At 42.8% G+C, this 16,370-nt stretch overlaps 1 protein-coding gene across 1 annotated transcript; it reads right to left on the bottom strand.

Moving 5' to 3' along the window:
• Positions 1-1,234: 1,234 nt before the first annotated feature.
• Positions 1,235-2,065, bottom strand: LOC123170213 (transcription factor IBH1-like 1). Its single transcript, XM_044588053.1, has one exon. It carries the CDS (start codon positions 1,998-2,000, stop codon positions 1,467-1,469), a length of 534 nt encoding a protein of 177 aa, XP_044443988.1. The 5' UTR covers positions 2,001-2,065; the 3' UTR covers positions 1,235-1,466.
• Between the last annotated feature and the right edge of the window lie 14,305 nt (positions 2,066-16,370).

Raw genomic sequence — 16,370 nt, 5'->3', positions numbered from 1 at the left:
AATCTATGGTAATTTTGTCTCACTGCATCAAAGATGGGTTATGAATGTGTGCCTTGGGCCATTGGCCTACATAGGCGGGCACATGATGAGATTTTTAAACCTTTTGCTCCTCTTTTCACCTATCACCCATGTGTATGTGCCTCCAAAGTTTTAATGGCTCAAGTTTCTAGTACGTCTTGGTCTACTAGAATGCCGGTCAACCCAAGGTGAGCTCTCTGCCCAACATTTCTGTACATGGAACATGTGGCCCTCATTAATATGATAGGCAGTTACTTTTTTTTTGCATGTTTATTATGGTTGAAAAGCTAATTTCTTGAAGGATTCTGGCTCACAGCTGTTGATAGTTACTGAATTAATTAAATTTGGATTCAGGCACGTTGCCATTTTTTCCAATGATCTTTTTTCAGGTACTACTAAAAATAGTTATACATTGCTTTGCCATGTTGATGATTGAACTTATGCATGAACAACTGAACATATTCTGTAGCACTATGAGTTGAAGAAAATGTATATTCTTTTTGTTGGTCCAAACTCCAAATACGAAATGTTGCTTTTCTTAGTTCTGATGACATTGTGTTATAGTAGTAGTTAAGTTACATGGTGCGGATGTCGATGCAAAAAGTACTACCTCAGTACACTAATAAGACGTTTTTACATTAGTGTACAGAGGGAGTAACAGAGACAGACAACGAAGGACCCTGTCCCTGTGTGTGCGCACTAATACTGTATGCATGTGAATATATGTGTACAATATTCTTACAGTAGGCTTTGGCACAATCTGCTATGTCACTAGCTACATTCTTCCCTGTGAATTTTATTAGACTTAATTTCCCAGCTGCTTATGTACTTTTGGATTTCAGAAATTTCACCATTCGTTTCCATTGTGAAAAGACACTGACCCTGTTGTCTTACATTTTCATTTGGCAGCTTATTTACCAAACACCTGTGAACTTTTCCTTTGAATAAGTGAGCTCTGCAAGTAGTTTCAGGTTCTGCAGATTTTCTGACTAATGCAACAACAGAACTTGAATTCGAACTGCACATGCACGCACGATCCAAATAAGCAACTTTTCACACACTCAAATACTCCCTCCGTTCCAAAATAGATGACCCAACTTTGTACTAACCAAAATAGATGACCCAACTTTGTACTAACTTTAGTACAAAGTTGGGTCATATATTTTGGAACGGAGGGAGTACTACTTATTGGACACGACAAAGTTTTGCTGATCAACAAATAATTCCGGGCCCCCTTTTCTCTCTGCTGATCAACAAAGAGTGCAGTCTTCGCACTCAACTAGCTATAGTAGCTCCAAAGCACTATACACTGATAGGACCTCTCGCAAGAACAAGATAAAATCCTGGCAATATGTAGTGCCTAGCTATATCCCTGTCTCCCTGATCATCATGGAGACCAGGTCTTTCTGTCCGCAAAAGCACTGCCAAAGCCACCACCTGGTGCTTAATCATGCCTGCTTTCTAAGTGCACGGTCAGAATCATTGGAGCTAGATGTTTGCACGGCTTCCGAGAACTGGCGGAGCACGTCGACCTGAGCGCGCAGGTGCACGGCGTAGTCCATGGCCTCGCGTAACAGAGTGGCCTCATCGATGGTGGAGTTCCGGCCTCCCGGTATCACGTCCCTCAGCGCCATGGTCCTGCTCTTCAGCAGCCTCCCCGCAACGTCGCCACCACCGGCGCGGCCTGATCTCCCCGAGCACCTCTTCCGGCGGCACCACCTCCTCACGATCCTCCTGCACCTCTGTACCTTGCACGCGCTGGACGCCGGTGCCAAGATGGCCTTGGGCCACCTCGCTCCACCGCCGTGCGCAGCCGCCATGGCGACGTCCACGGAGGGCTTGACGGCGCGCTTCCTCTCGTGGAGGCTCATGGCGCCGTTACCGAAGGATGTGCTCGTGTGTGCCTGGAGCTGCAGGCCGAGGAGGAGGTTCTTGAGGAAGGCCTGCTTGAAGGACTTGGTGCTGGTGTTAGGATCTTTCATGGCTTCTGTATCTTGTTTTGCTTGAGAAGAGACGGGATGTACTTGCTGTGGCAAGTAATGTCGATGGATGGATAGGTACCAGACACAAGACACAGGGGCGCTCCTGCTGCTTAAATATGAGTGTCTCCGGCATCCATGTGGATGTGGTGTCACTAAAAGACGCCTTGCCTAAAAATATTTCATATAATAGGTGTAACATGCTTGTGTCACCGGCAGCTGAATCATAATCTCCCACACATGCACGCATGATTTTTGTCGTTGTTGCCGATAACAACGTTTTGTGCAGTGCCAGATCCGCATGCTGGTGACTTGAAGCCAAAATGTATACGACCACATACAGTCATATACTCATGACATTAGTTGTTATTGCCTTCATATCACAGCTAGACGTGCTCATATTCTTCCATGATGATGGTGGTATCGCCTTAATTCGGCATGCATGTATATATGAAGGCCTGTCATATTCTTCCATGATAATGATGTTGATGATGATATGTTGTCGTATGCTAGGTATGGATGTACAGCCGACAAGTACAATGCCAGATGTCCACAAGCTTAATATACCCCAAACGCATGATGGTAATATAATTGCTGGTGATGAGCTGGCTCCGCACGTGTCATGGTCACACAGAAATGGCTTCAAAAGTTACAAAGAGAGTTTGGCCATATACGCGCGTTATAATACAACACGACACATGCCCACCATTGCAGGTACGCTGACATCTCAACGTCTCATCATCACACTTTGCATGTGCGTTTACTACAAGTATTATCATTGTCTGTTGTCGTTTGTTTTGCTAGGCATGAATACATGATGGGCAAGTATGAGACGAGATGCCCACAAGGTCTTCCAAAGTCTCAAGTGAATGATGATGATAACAAAACATAATCATGGAGCTGGCTCCCGTGCTGTGGTCACCGGCACCGGAAAAAATGGCTTTCGAAAGTTGGAGACGTCGGAGCTCCGGGAGGGAAGAGGTACAGACAAGACGCGCGCACTTGGAAGCGGGGAGCACGAACGAGATGGGTATGTGTTGACCACGTGCATGTGACGGGCACTGCGCTGTTGTAGACCATATGGTCAGCTAGCTCGAACAGCTGGAGGACTTTAAAAGACATTCCGATGTTGGTATGTCTTAAACGACCAAATAACTAGTGTGTTTTTTGAGGTACACATATTCATGCGTTTTATTTTGAAATTGCATATACATGTTTATTAGGGCTAAGTGTATATGTGCAACTTTTCTTGACAATATTCGAAATTGCATCCTCACCGCACTCATGTTTCTCGAGGTTTGCAAAGAGTTCAATTGTAGGGCAAAGTTTGTTTACAACTAATGATTTGGCTAGCCCATATTTGGCATAACCAGTTCTTACAAAAACTAGTAGAGATAAGCCAGGTAGTTTGTTTTTAAACCAATTAATAGCTAATACTTTGTGCTCACCCATACACTGGTAAGAAAAACTTCCCCCTGACCCAAGAAGAGTCTTGTTCCTCTTATTCTGGAGTCTCTTGCTAACTCTACTCGTCTCGTGCATCGTGGGACCATATAGTAATGGTGCAACCGACTATGCAGTTCAAGATAATGAACAGCTACAAGCAAATCTTTTCCTAATACCTCCCGAATCTAACATATTTGTAGTAATGTGTGTGTGTGTGTGTGCGCGCGCTATAATGTACGTTCTATATTTCGTTGAAACATGACTTTAGTAGAGTCAAATTGAGGACAATTTTCTTGAGGAGTAATATATCCATAGTGGCTAGCTCACTGGAGATGAATAACCTATATGTATCTTTCTTCACTCTATTACTAGCTAGGTCATCATTACAAATCAGGGTGGATGTGAGCTATATATACACTTGTGTGGTGAACGGGAGCTAGGAAAAAATAAATGCAGTAATAATTCATCGCACTAGTTATCACCCCATCCGCCTTCTTGGTCTAGCTATTATTTGGATTCATCATTATTAACATAATTATATAACATGCATAACGTAGGATGTTAAATTTGAGATATCATAATACAGAACAAATGATAAGTTATTTGAAACTATGATAACAAACAATGATCACATGCATTTGTTTATTTTTCTAACTTCATGCAGATGGGTACATGTTTTTTGGTCTGTGTGTATTGGGATGCCGAATCCTTTTTTTGAAAGTAAGTGGTGTTTTTATTTAAGCCGGGACTTCGAATAGATCTTTACCATCAAATTTTGTATGTATCCATTTTTCTTTGTTTAGAATGGAACAATGTTGAGGATATCACTTATCATTAGCGTCTCAGTTAACTGGGGCTTAGATATTAATCAGAAATCGGCCGGTTAATCGATTTTATCGGTCGACTATTAATCGACCATTTTTTGCAAATCCCAGGTTGGTTAGAAAGAGAAATATCTGCGTCGATACAACAACGTATTGGTCCTGAATTTCTCCATTTAATTCGGAAAAAAGAGATTCTTCCCAACACTAAAATATGTTATATTCAACACCAAAACAATATTGGATACAAGTGTTACCATGATTCCTAGCCTTTGAATCCTCGTATAATGACAAACAAAATAGGACAATAGTACATATTGCATAACAGGGTACACAAAACACAAATAAACACAGTTTTTGCAAACATAATGTTAGGAACAGACCCGATTTATCGGAATATTCCTGATAAATTGCTTATCAGAGTGATAAATCGGCCCAAATGATAAAGAGTGAAGATAAGGCATAATCTTATCGGTCACCCCATGAGTAGTGATAAATCGGACGATAAATCACTGAATCAGAAGATTTTTTGAACTGTGGAATGGAAGACAGAACGTGATTATTCTTATGCATCTCTTTCTTTCTTTTTTCCAAACGGAGAAGGCATATTTTTTTTGAACACCACCTTATATTAATTAACCAACCACACCAGTACACTCATTCGATACAATATTCACCACACAAGGCGGTACATCATTTACAAGTATACCATCTGATCTATTGTCAAAGCTATACTTAGCGATTAAATGTGCCACCATATTGGCCGAACGACTAATCTTTGACAATTGAAAATTGCTGATCAACTTCGAGATGCTCAACGCTTTCATCTTCAGGTCACGCATAGCAGACCTGTCATAGACCCCTGATGCAAGAGACCAACCACGAAAGCGCAATCAGTCTCTAAAATTATAGGATTATGAAGAGAAATACCTATGTAGAGACTGGCAATGCAAGCCCTAAGCTTCGCTTCCTCCACGCTTTGACAGGCATCAATGAAATCCCACGACGAGAACAATAACTTCCCTCTCCTCGTCCCTAACCACCACCCCCACACTGGCTTCTCTAATGCTCTCCATGAAGCTAGCATCGACATTAATCTTGAACCAACCTGCAGGAGGCGGAGACCAGCCCCTACTAACCTCCAGAGAATTAGGAACTCCGCTAATCCGAACCAACGGACCTTTTCCTTTATTTTTAAAATCCACCGGCATCGGAGAATGATATGCAACAAAGGACGCCCAATAATCCTCCACAAAGCAAGCAGAAGCTGAAACTGATTCCTTTCCTTTACCAAAAATCAAATCATTTCTCAAGTGCCAGGCCCTCCAGAATAAGAAAATAATTTGGTCTCGCATTACGGGGTTTAAATGACTCAGGAGAACAATAAACCAATCATACCCCGTATATCTGAAAACCTCCTCAGCAGGTAGAGCCCAAATGTTCCTCATGGCCATGCGAAGCGCACGCGCCTTTGGGCACAAGACAAGCGCATGAAAGGTATTTTCATCCTCCATGCCACAAATAGAACACGTACTAACAGATGCTTGATGATGTGCCACTCTATTAACCTGTGCGGCCAAGCTATTGGAAGCAACTCTTCATGCAAAAATACGAATCTTCTGAGGAATGTTGGTCTTCCAAATAATATCCCAAATTTTCCTCTCCGTCCCCACCGCCTCACTGGATTGCAACTCATCCTCTTTTTTATCCTTAAGGGTGAGCGCTAACTTATACGCACTCTTCACTGAGAATATCCCTGACTTTTCATAATGCCAAGCAACAAAATCCGCCTCCCCATTCGATTGGATCCGCAACCTCAAAATCTCCTCCGCATCATAAGGGTAAAATATATGCCTAACCAGCTCCTCATCCCATCTCCTTTCTCCACTCATGAACAATTCCTCAACCCATTTGACTCTAGTTCCATTCTTCCTTGCAGAAATTTTAAGACTGGAAGCTCTAGGAAGCCAATTATCTCTCCAAATATGTATATTATCCCCATCACACACTCTCCAAATAACTCTAGATTTAAGCAGCTCCAACCCATGCAGAATACCTTGCCATGTGAGAGAAGCCGACTGTGGGAAAGCTGTGTATAAAATATGCCCCTGTGGAAAATATTTTGCCTTGATCACTCTGGCAAATAGAGATTCCGGATTCACCACCAATCTCCATGCCTGCTTCGCTAAAAGAGTCTGGTTAAATAATCTGAGATCCCGGAAACCCATACCATCCTCCGCTTTAGGCTTTGTCATCTAATCCCAAGCCAACGAGTGAGTCTTCCTTCTGTTTTCCTCATCCCCCACCAGAAATTCCTTATAATTTGAGATAATTCCTCGCACAGAGACGCCGGAAATTTAAATATACCCATAGCATACACCGGAAGAGCTTGTAGAACAGATTTAATTAATGTTTCTTTCGCCCCACAAGAAGCATATTTCTCTATCCAGTCCGACAGAATTTTGAGGGCTTTGTCCTTAGTGGATTGAAATTTTCCCGCCTTCATTTGACCTCGAGGCACCGGTAAACCAAGATATTTGTCCTCAAATCCTTCCGTGGTAATGCAAAAAATTACCATAACAACCACTTTAGCTTCCATACTACACTTCTTACCAAACATGATAGAGCATTTATCTGGGCTCAATAATTGGCCAGTCCCTTTCTCATAGGTTGGAATAATATTTTTAATTGTCAACGCTTGATCAATGGCTCCCTTGAAAAATAAAAGACAGTCATCTATTACAGCATAGCTCCTCTATTACACGCATCCTGTAACAACACAGAGAGAGCCTCGACCACGAACAAGAATAAATAAGGAGATAGAGGGTCTCCTTTCCTGATACCATATGAAGGCGTAAATGTCTCCAAGAGTTGGCCGTTGAAGCGAACAGAAAATTTCACAGAGGTAACACAGGCCATAATCCACTCGCAAACCCCAGCGCACTCAACATACACTTCCGAAAATTCCAATCCAGTCTATCAAAAGCTTTTGCTAGATCAAGTTTATACGCACAAAACTCACCCCGCCCATCCTTAAGAGTGCTCAAAGAGTGCATACACTCAGACGCAATAAGCGCATTATCAGATATCAGTCTCCCAGGAATAAAAGCACTTTGGGTTGGAGAGATCATACCATCGAGGAGCGGCCTCAATCTGTTCACAAGGCACTTTGAGATAATTTTATAAATGACATTACAGAGGCTGATAGGCCGAAATTCTTTGATTGATTGGGGATTCTTTACCTTTGGTATAAGAACAATTACCGTGTCATTAACACCTTCCGGCATCATACCTGTATCAAAGAACTTTTTAACTGCACGAATAATGTCCTCCTTCAACACTCCCCAATTACGCTGAAAAAATATTGCCGGAAATCCATCAGGACCTGGAGCTTTAAGCGGGACAATTTGAAAGAGAGCATCACTAATTTCCTGGTCCATAAACGGTTTGCATAATTCACTATTCATTTCCTCGCCGACAAGAGGTTTTACCAATGGAATGATCAGAGAGGGATCAACCATACCATCACCAGTATACAACTTTTTAAAAAACGAATTAGTGATGCTATGAATTTCCGCCACATCCTCAGTAACCGTGCCATCATTCCTTTCCTTGAGAATTTTGTATTCTGATCTCCCCATCTAATTTTATCAATCCGCGATCTCTGTTTCCATAACATTTTTCTCTTTATAGAGCAACTCATCCATTTCCTTGAGAAGAGCTTTTTTCTCCATCACAGCAGCATGATCATTTCTATTATAAAGCATCTTGAGTCTACTCCTAGCCAAATCAAGCTTTCTAGGAAGATAACCAATATATTTTCAACTCCAATCATGCGATTTTCCTAGCATTCTCTTGAGATTAGAAGCCACATCCTTCAAATCATCAGTATACATACCTTCGTTCCAGCAAGATTTAATATGCTCTTCTAACACGACTCCTTCCCTCTCCCAGTATGCCTCGTATTTAAGTTGTTTAACAATTTTTCCTTGCCGAGGCAACCCCAACAATTGAATGAGCAGAGGGCAATGGTCATATCTTGAGCTAATAATATGAGACGCCCTGCACTCCGTAAATAGCGCGACCATTGAGGACATGCAACGGCTCTGTCCAATCTTACTCTAACATTTTTGGAGCCATGTTGCTTGTTGTCATAAGTCCACGGAGTACCATGAAAACCCAAGTCAAAAACATTACAATCAGAGAGCACACTCCTAAAATCAGCCATCAAAGAGTTATACCTTTTATTTCGGGAAAAATGTTCATTTTGCCACATGGCTTCATTGAAGTCTTCAATCATGAACCATGGATCAGAACCCATAGGCTTAATTCTCCGCATAAGTTCCCACATGACGTACCTTTGACTAGCCTTAGGCTCTCCATAGATAAAAGTGCTTCTCCACTTTGCTCCATTAGCAGTACAGACAAACATATCAATGAAATGCTCCCCATATTTGTTCAACTCTAAAGTATATGAATCATCCCAGAACACCGCAAGACCACCACCTTTCCCTGGAGAAGAATAGGTAAAAACATTACTCATACCCAGTCGATAACGCAAACGCTCGACATATTCTTTATTTTTCCTTGTTTCAAAGAGAAAGATAACATTGGATTGGTGTGTCTTAGAGAGACACACTAACTCCAGAACTATGCGAGGTTGACCCAAACCCCGACAGTTCCAACTAAGTATTTACATGGCTCCTGACGGGCGCTCACATCCGCGCCCGTCAGTTGAGCTACAGCCCCATGGTCGGTAGCTTCCTTAGTGATCTCACCTACAACTCTCCCCACCCCTACAGATTCTCTTTTTTTTCTTGATTCACTTCCTCTCCCCCATCTACTTCCTTAGTTACATGAGTGACTATGCCATCTACCCCAACTACAGTCTCAACTCTCTCAACACACACTCTTTTACAAGCAGAAAATTCCACAATCTCAGAACTAGCACTAGTAGAAAAAGGGTCAAATGTCAAGCACATTAGTGCCGGTTTGCTTTTGAGCCGGCACTAATGTGTGCATTAGTGCCGGTTCCAACGGCTAGCCAGCCGCTTTCATTAGTACCGGTTCATGCCACGGACCAGTACTAAAGTGAGTGGTGGCAGGATGTTGTCAGTCCGGGGCCCCTCCAGCACCTTTAGTACCGGTTCATGGCACGAACCGGTGCTAAAGGTCGTCCTACATAAGCCCTTCGTCCACCCAAGCTCGCTCTGTTCTTCCCCTTCCCCTCTCCTCTCTGTTCTTCCCCTCTTCCTCTCGAGCTCATCACACATTTTGCCCAAAATTTGTCAAGATTTGAAGGCCCCCATCCATTCAAATGATCACAAAGGTTAGCAATTTTGTCCTTTCATCTCTCATTGCTAGATTAGCTCTTGCAATGCTTTGTATAGTGATTAATTTATGAGTTTAGTAATTTGGTAGAAAATATATATGCTAGTATTTGATTTATATGCAATTTGTGGTCAAAACTAACACTTAGTTTGCATATGTAGGTGTGGTTTACTTAGTGCCTTCTAAATCTCCGTCGTAACCACAGTCGATCGCCCGCACCGTTCTGTCGCCGGCACCACCTTGTGGTGAGCCTCTTGTTCATGAATGTTTTACATTACCAAATTGATGTTTGTGTGATTTGGATATATAGTTACTCGTATAATTATCTTACCCGTATGTTGTTTGTTATACAGAGTGCCATGGTTTTGATATCCGTCCCCGTCGGCCCTCATCCTTGTTATGATTCGGATGTGGTATATTCTCTTTTAAAACTAGTTGTTGCATTTCGTGTTTATGAAAAATTATGCCCATCAAGTTGACATAGATATTTTTGTCTAGGAGGTTTGTGAACCGGAAATTCCAACCGACCCTATTGTCGAGAGGTTAAATTTAGTTGAAAGAGAAAACGAGTATTTGAAAGAAAAATAGAAAAGAATTGAGGGGGAGAAGATGGAATTGGAGTTGCATGTTGCCGATGTCGTCGATGATCACAAGATCAAGATGGAGAAAATGCGTTTGAAGATTAGAAAATATGCCATTGATGGTGAGGCTTGGTATCATTATGCTGTTGGATCAATTGTTACCTTAGTTGCGATCTTGATCGCATTTGTTGTTGCATTTAAATTCTTTAGTTACAGAGTTATTTGTTTGTTGCATTTAAGTCTTGTATGAACTTTATGTATGAACTTTATATATGAACTTGTATTAATTTGGTCTATTCGGTGTTGTGTAATGAAGATGAGCCGACAATGGATGTACGATGACCGATGCTCTCCCGAGTTCATTAATGGCATGCAAACTTTTCTGCTTGCGGCCGAGGCAAACAAGCGGGCGGATGGTTTTATGCCTTGTCCATGTTTAGTCTGTAAGAATGATCACAATTACTCTACGTCAAGAACCATTCACGTCCACCTGTTTAAGTCCGGTTTCATGCCCCACTATAATTTTTGGACCAAGCACGGAGAAAGAGGGGTTATGATGGAAGACAATGAAGAAGAAGAGGACGACGACAGCTATCCTGGCCATGGGTTCCCTGAATACGATGATACAATAATGGGGGAAGAAGCTGAGCTGGCAATGCGGGAAGAAGCTGAAGAAGAGGCATCAAATGAGCCCGCTGATGATCTAGGTCGGGCCATTGCTGATGCAAAGAGAAACTGCGCAAGTGATTTGGAGAAGAAGAAGTTGCAGCACATGTTAGAGGATCACAAGAAATTGTTGTACCCGAATTGCGAAGCTGACAAGAAAAAGTTGGGCACCACACTGGAATTGCTGCAATGGAAGGCAGAGAATGGTGTATCTGACAAGGGATTTGGAAAGTTGCTGGTAATGATAAAGAATATGCTTCCTAAGGACAACGAATTGCCCGAGAGTACGTACGAAGCAAAGAAGGCTGTCTGCCCTCTAGGGTTAGAGGTGCAGAAGATACATGCATGCCCTAATGACTGCATCCTCTACCGCGGTGAGTACGAGGGTTTGAACGCTTGCCCGGTATGCGGTGCATTGCGCTATAAGATCAGGCGCGATGACCCTAGTGATGTCGAGGGTGAGCGCCCCAGGAAGAAGATTCCTGCCAAGGTGATGTGGTATGCTCCTATAATACCACGGTTGAAACGTTTGTTCCAAAACAAAGAGCATGCCAAGGCGATGCGATGGCATAGAGAAGACCGTAAGAAAGACGGAAAGTTGAGAGTACCCGCTGACGGGTCGCAGTGGAGAAAAATTGAGAGAAAGTACGGGAAGGAGTTTGCAGATGACGCAAGGAACGTATGGTTTGGTCTAAGCGCAGATGGCATTAATCCTTTTGGGGAGCAGAGCAGCAACCATAGCACCTGGCCTATGACTCTATGTTTGTATAACCTTCCACCTTGGTTGTGCATGAAGCGGAAGTTCATTATGATGCCAGTGCTCATCCAAGGCCCTAAGCAACCCGGCAACGACATTGATGTGTACCTAAGGCCATTAGTTGAAGAACTCTTACAGCTGTGGAATGGAACAGGTGTACGTGCGTGGGATGAGCACATGGGGGAAGAATTTGACCTAAAGGCCTTGCTGTTCTTGACCATCAATGATTGGCCTGCTCTCAGTAACCTTTCAGGACAGACAAACAAGGGATACCGCGCATGCACGCACAGTTTGGATGATACCGACAGTATATATTTGGACAATTATAGGAAGAATGTGTACCTGGGACATCGTCGATTTCTTCCGAGCAGGCATCCCGTAAGAAAGAAAGGCAAGCATTTCAAAGGTGAGGCGGATCACCGGACGAAGCCTCGCCACCGTACTGGTGCTGATGTACATGATATGGTCAAGGATTTAAAGGTAGCCTTTGGAAAGGGTCCTGGCGGACAACTTCACAGACGATTTATGCAGATATGGGTATATCTACTTAATGAAACATAAGTCTGAAACATTTGAAAAGTTCAAAGAATTTCAGAGTGAAGTAGAAAATCATCGTAACAAGAAAATAAAGTTTCTACGATCTGATCATGGAGGAGAATATTTGAGTTACGAGTTTGGTCTTCATTTGAAACAATGCGGAATAGTTTCGCAACTCACGCCACCCGGAACACCACAGCGTAATGGTGTGTCCGAACGTCGTAATCGTACTTTACTAGATATGGTGCGATCTATGATGTCTCGTACTGGTTTACCTCTATCATTTTGGGGTTATGCTTTAGAGACGGCTGCATTCATGTTAAATAGGGCACCATCTAAATCCGTTGAGACGACGCCTTATGAACTATGGTTTGGCAAGAAACCAAAGTTGTCGTTTCTTATAGTTTGGGGCTGCAATGCTTATGTGAAAAAGCTTCAACCTGATAAGCTCGAACCCAAATCGGAGAAATGTGTCTTCATAGGATACCCAAAGGGGACTGTTGGGTACACCTTCTATCACAGATCCGAAGGCAAGACTTTTGTTGCTAAATTTGGATCCTTTCTAGAGAAGGAGTTTCTCTCGAAAGAAGTGAGTGGGAGGAAAGTAGAACTTGATGAGGTAACTGTACCTGCTCCCTTATTGGAAAGTAGTTCATCACAGGAACCGGTTCCTGTGACACCTACACCAATTAGTGAGGAAGTTAATGATGATGATCATGAAACTTCAGATCAAGTTACTACCGAACCTCGTAGGTCAACCAGAGTAAGATCCGCACCAGAGTGGTACGGTAATCCTGTTTTGGAGGTCATGTTACTAGACCATGACGAACCTACGAACTATGAGGAAGCGATGATGAGCCCAGATTCTGCAAAATGGCTTGAGGCCATGAAATCTGAGATGGGATCCATGTATGAGAACAAAGTATGGACTTTTGTTGACTTGCCGGATGATCGGCAAGCCATCGAAAATAAATGGATCTTCAAGAAGAAGACAGACGCTGATGGTAATGTTACTGTCTACAAAGCTCGACTCGTTGCGAAATGTTTTCGACAAGTTCAAGGAGTTGACTACGATGAGACCTTCTCACCCGTAGCGATGCTTAAGTCTGTCCGAATCATGTTAGCAATTGCCGCATTTTATGATTATGGAATTTGGCGAATGGATGTAAAGAGTGCATTCCTGAATGGATTTCTGGAAGAAGAGTTGTATATGATGCAACCTGAAGGTTTTATCGATCCAAAGGGTGCTAACAAAGTATGCAAGCTCCAGCGATCCATTTATGGACTGGTGCAAGCCTCTCGGAGTTGGAATAAACGTTTTGATAGTGTGATCAAAGCATATGGTTTTATACAGACTTTTAGAGAAGCCTGTATTTACAAGAAAGTGAGTGGGAGCTCTGTAGCATTTCTAATATTATATGTGGATGACATATTGTTGATTGGAAATGATGTAGAATTTCTGGATAGCATAAAAGGATACTTGAATAAGAGTTTTTCAATGAAAGACCTCGGTGAAGCTGCTTACATATTGGGCATCAAGATCTATAGAGATAGATCAAGACGCTTAATTGGACTTTCACAAAGCACATACCTTGACAAAGTTTTGAAGAAGTTCAAAATGGATCAGGCAAAGAAAGGGTTCTTGCCTGTGTTACAAGGTGTGAAGTTGAATAAGACTCAATGCCCGACCACTGCAGAAGATAGAGAGAAAATGAAAGATGTTCCCTATGCTTCAGCCATCGGCTCTATCATGTATGAATGATGTGTACCAGACCTGATGTGTGCCTTCCATTGCGCCCCGATTCCAGAGGGCTATGCTCGTGTCTTGGTTGATGAGGTGGTGGACCCATATTCGGGGCTAGATCTTCACATTCCTGGAGGTGACACTACTAGGAAAAGGGCTATAGATGGAATGGCCACTAATGGCGCACTGTACAAGTGGTGCGCCATTACTAAATACTAATGGCGCACCATGTGTCGGTGCGTCATTAGTGTGAAAATACTAATGGCGCACCACATCCACGGTGCGCCATTAGTAATTTTTTTAACTTTTTCAAAACTACTAATGGCGCACCGTGGAATGGTGCGCCATTAGTAGTTCAACAAGTAATGGCGCACCATCCCACGGTGCGCCATTAGTAATTATGTTTCAAATTTTTTTTTCAATTTTTTTTATTTTTATTTTTTAAACTACTAATGGCGCACCGTGGGACCGTGCGCCATTACTAGTTCAACTACTAATGGCGCATCACTCCCACGGTGCGCCATTACTAGTTGAACTACTAATGGCGCACCACTCACAGGTGCGCCATTAGTAATTTTGTTACAAATTTTGTTTAAATTTTTTTTTTTGAAAAACTACTAATGGCGCACGGTTGGGGTGGTGCGCCATTACTAGTTGAACTACTAATGGCGCACCACCCCCATGGTGCGCCATTAGTAACTTGGCCCATTCCACCGAATGCACCCCCCTTGTGGACCGCCTTTTCTGTTTAAAAAAATAAAAGAAAATGATGGAAATGTCAAAAAAATAAAATAAAATAAGTTTCCCATGTGATATGTGGTCTAGTTGTTGGGAAAATTAACAAATATGAATTTCGACTTTATTTGCAAAATCTCTCTGGAATTTCTTAAAATGGGCATAACTTTTGCATACGAACTCGGATGAAAAAGTTTTTTATATGAAAAATCATCTACTCGAAAAGTTACATCCGAATTTTTTTCAAAATCCTCAAAAACCTAACAGAAAAAAGATACGGGGCTTTCAAGATCTAGAGGCAAAAAAATTCAAAAATTTTCAAACTTACTAGTGGCGCACCGGTTGCTAGGTGCGCCACTAGTAACAGAAAAAAATATTTGTTTTGATTTTTTTTTCAAAAAATGATTCGTAATATGACAGGGAAGTTTGAAATATTTTTCAAAATTTCATCATACTCATGAATATGAACAAAGTCCTAGACATCAACAAGGTTTAATAGGATTGATATGATAGATATATCAACAAGTGGCTGTTAAGTGAGGTGGTGCTGGGGTTGGATAGAACCGCGAAGTTAAGCGTGCTCGGGCTAGAGTAGTGTGAGGATGGGTGACCTTCCGAGAAGTTTGACCACTTATTGTGATTTCGCTTGAAATTAAGCATATTGACCTGAGATTAAGCCATAGTGACCCGAGATTAAGAAAAAATTGAAAAAAAAATTGGAATTTTTTTTTGAAAAAAATATTTCTGAGAAAAAATAAAAAAAAATTGAAAAACTTTTTTTTGAAAAAAATATTTGAAAAAAAATTGTTACTAATGGCGCATTTCTATGTGGTGGAGCACCATGGCATATACTAATGGCGCACCACTGGTGCGCCATTAGTATACCAGATACTAATGGCGCACCAGCGGTGCGCCATTAGTAAAAATTACTAGTGGCGTGATGCTAGTGGCGCACCAGTAGTGCGCCATTAGTAGGCAAAACTGGTGCGCCACTAGTAGGCCTTTTTCTAGTAGTGTGACGACGAGCACACACTGGGAGAGGCCATACATCGTATCATCCTATGAAGAAAGGATTGCATCATCTTTCGAAGTCCACCGACACCGCGTCTGCCGACTCCTCCTCGAAGTCAGCCACCGTGTCAGCAGACTCCCGCTCCTCCAAGTCCACGAACGCGTGAGCAGACTCCTGCTTCATGTCCGGCACAGCGTCAGGCCACTCCTCCTGTTTCAAGTCTGACATCGTGTCAGGCCACACCTCCTGCTTCAAGTCCGGCACAGCGTCAGGCCACACCTCCTGCTTCAAGTCCGACACCGTGTCAGGCCACACCTCCTGCTTCAAGTCCGGCACAGCGTCAGGCCACTCCTCCTGCTCCAACTAAGCCACGTCAGCCGTCTCCGCCGCCTAAGCAATCGCAGAAGAGACACGCCGCAGCTATGGTGCGTAGCGGTACGAGTCGAGGTAGTACAGAAAGTACAGGCGGAGACAAGCGATATAAATATGGTCCAAGCAGCCTCGCTCCTCTTCCTCAGAGGCCTTACGACATGACCGATGAGCAAAACGATGCAATAGTGCGGGCCGAAGTGGACGCTCATTTTCGACCGAAACCGGCAACGCCGCTGAGGGAGAAAGTGCCTGAGGAAAAGGTTGACCACTTCATTCGTATGGCTAGACCACCAGCTCCCAAGCCTGTTGACTCAGACTATGAGCGCCAAATCAGGAAGGCACATCGAGCACGACTACAGAAAGAAGCGAGC

This window comes from Triticum aestivum, chromosome 7D (genome assembly GCF_018294505.1).
Source record: "Triticum aestivum cultivar Chinese Spring chromosome 7D, IWGSC CS RefSeq v2.1, whole genome shotgun sequence".
In the NCBI taxonomy this organism is placed as follows: domain Eukaryota; kingdom Viridiplantae; phylum Streptophyta; class Magnoliopsida; order Poales; family Poaceae; genus Triticum; species Triticum aestivum.
The sequence above is the reverse complement of the archived record's forward strand: the minus strand, read 5'-3'. Positions and strand labels throughout refer to the sequence as shown.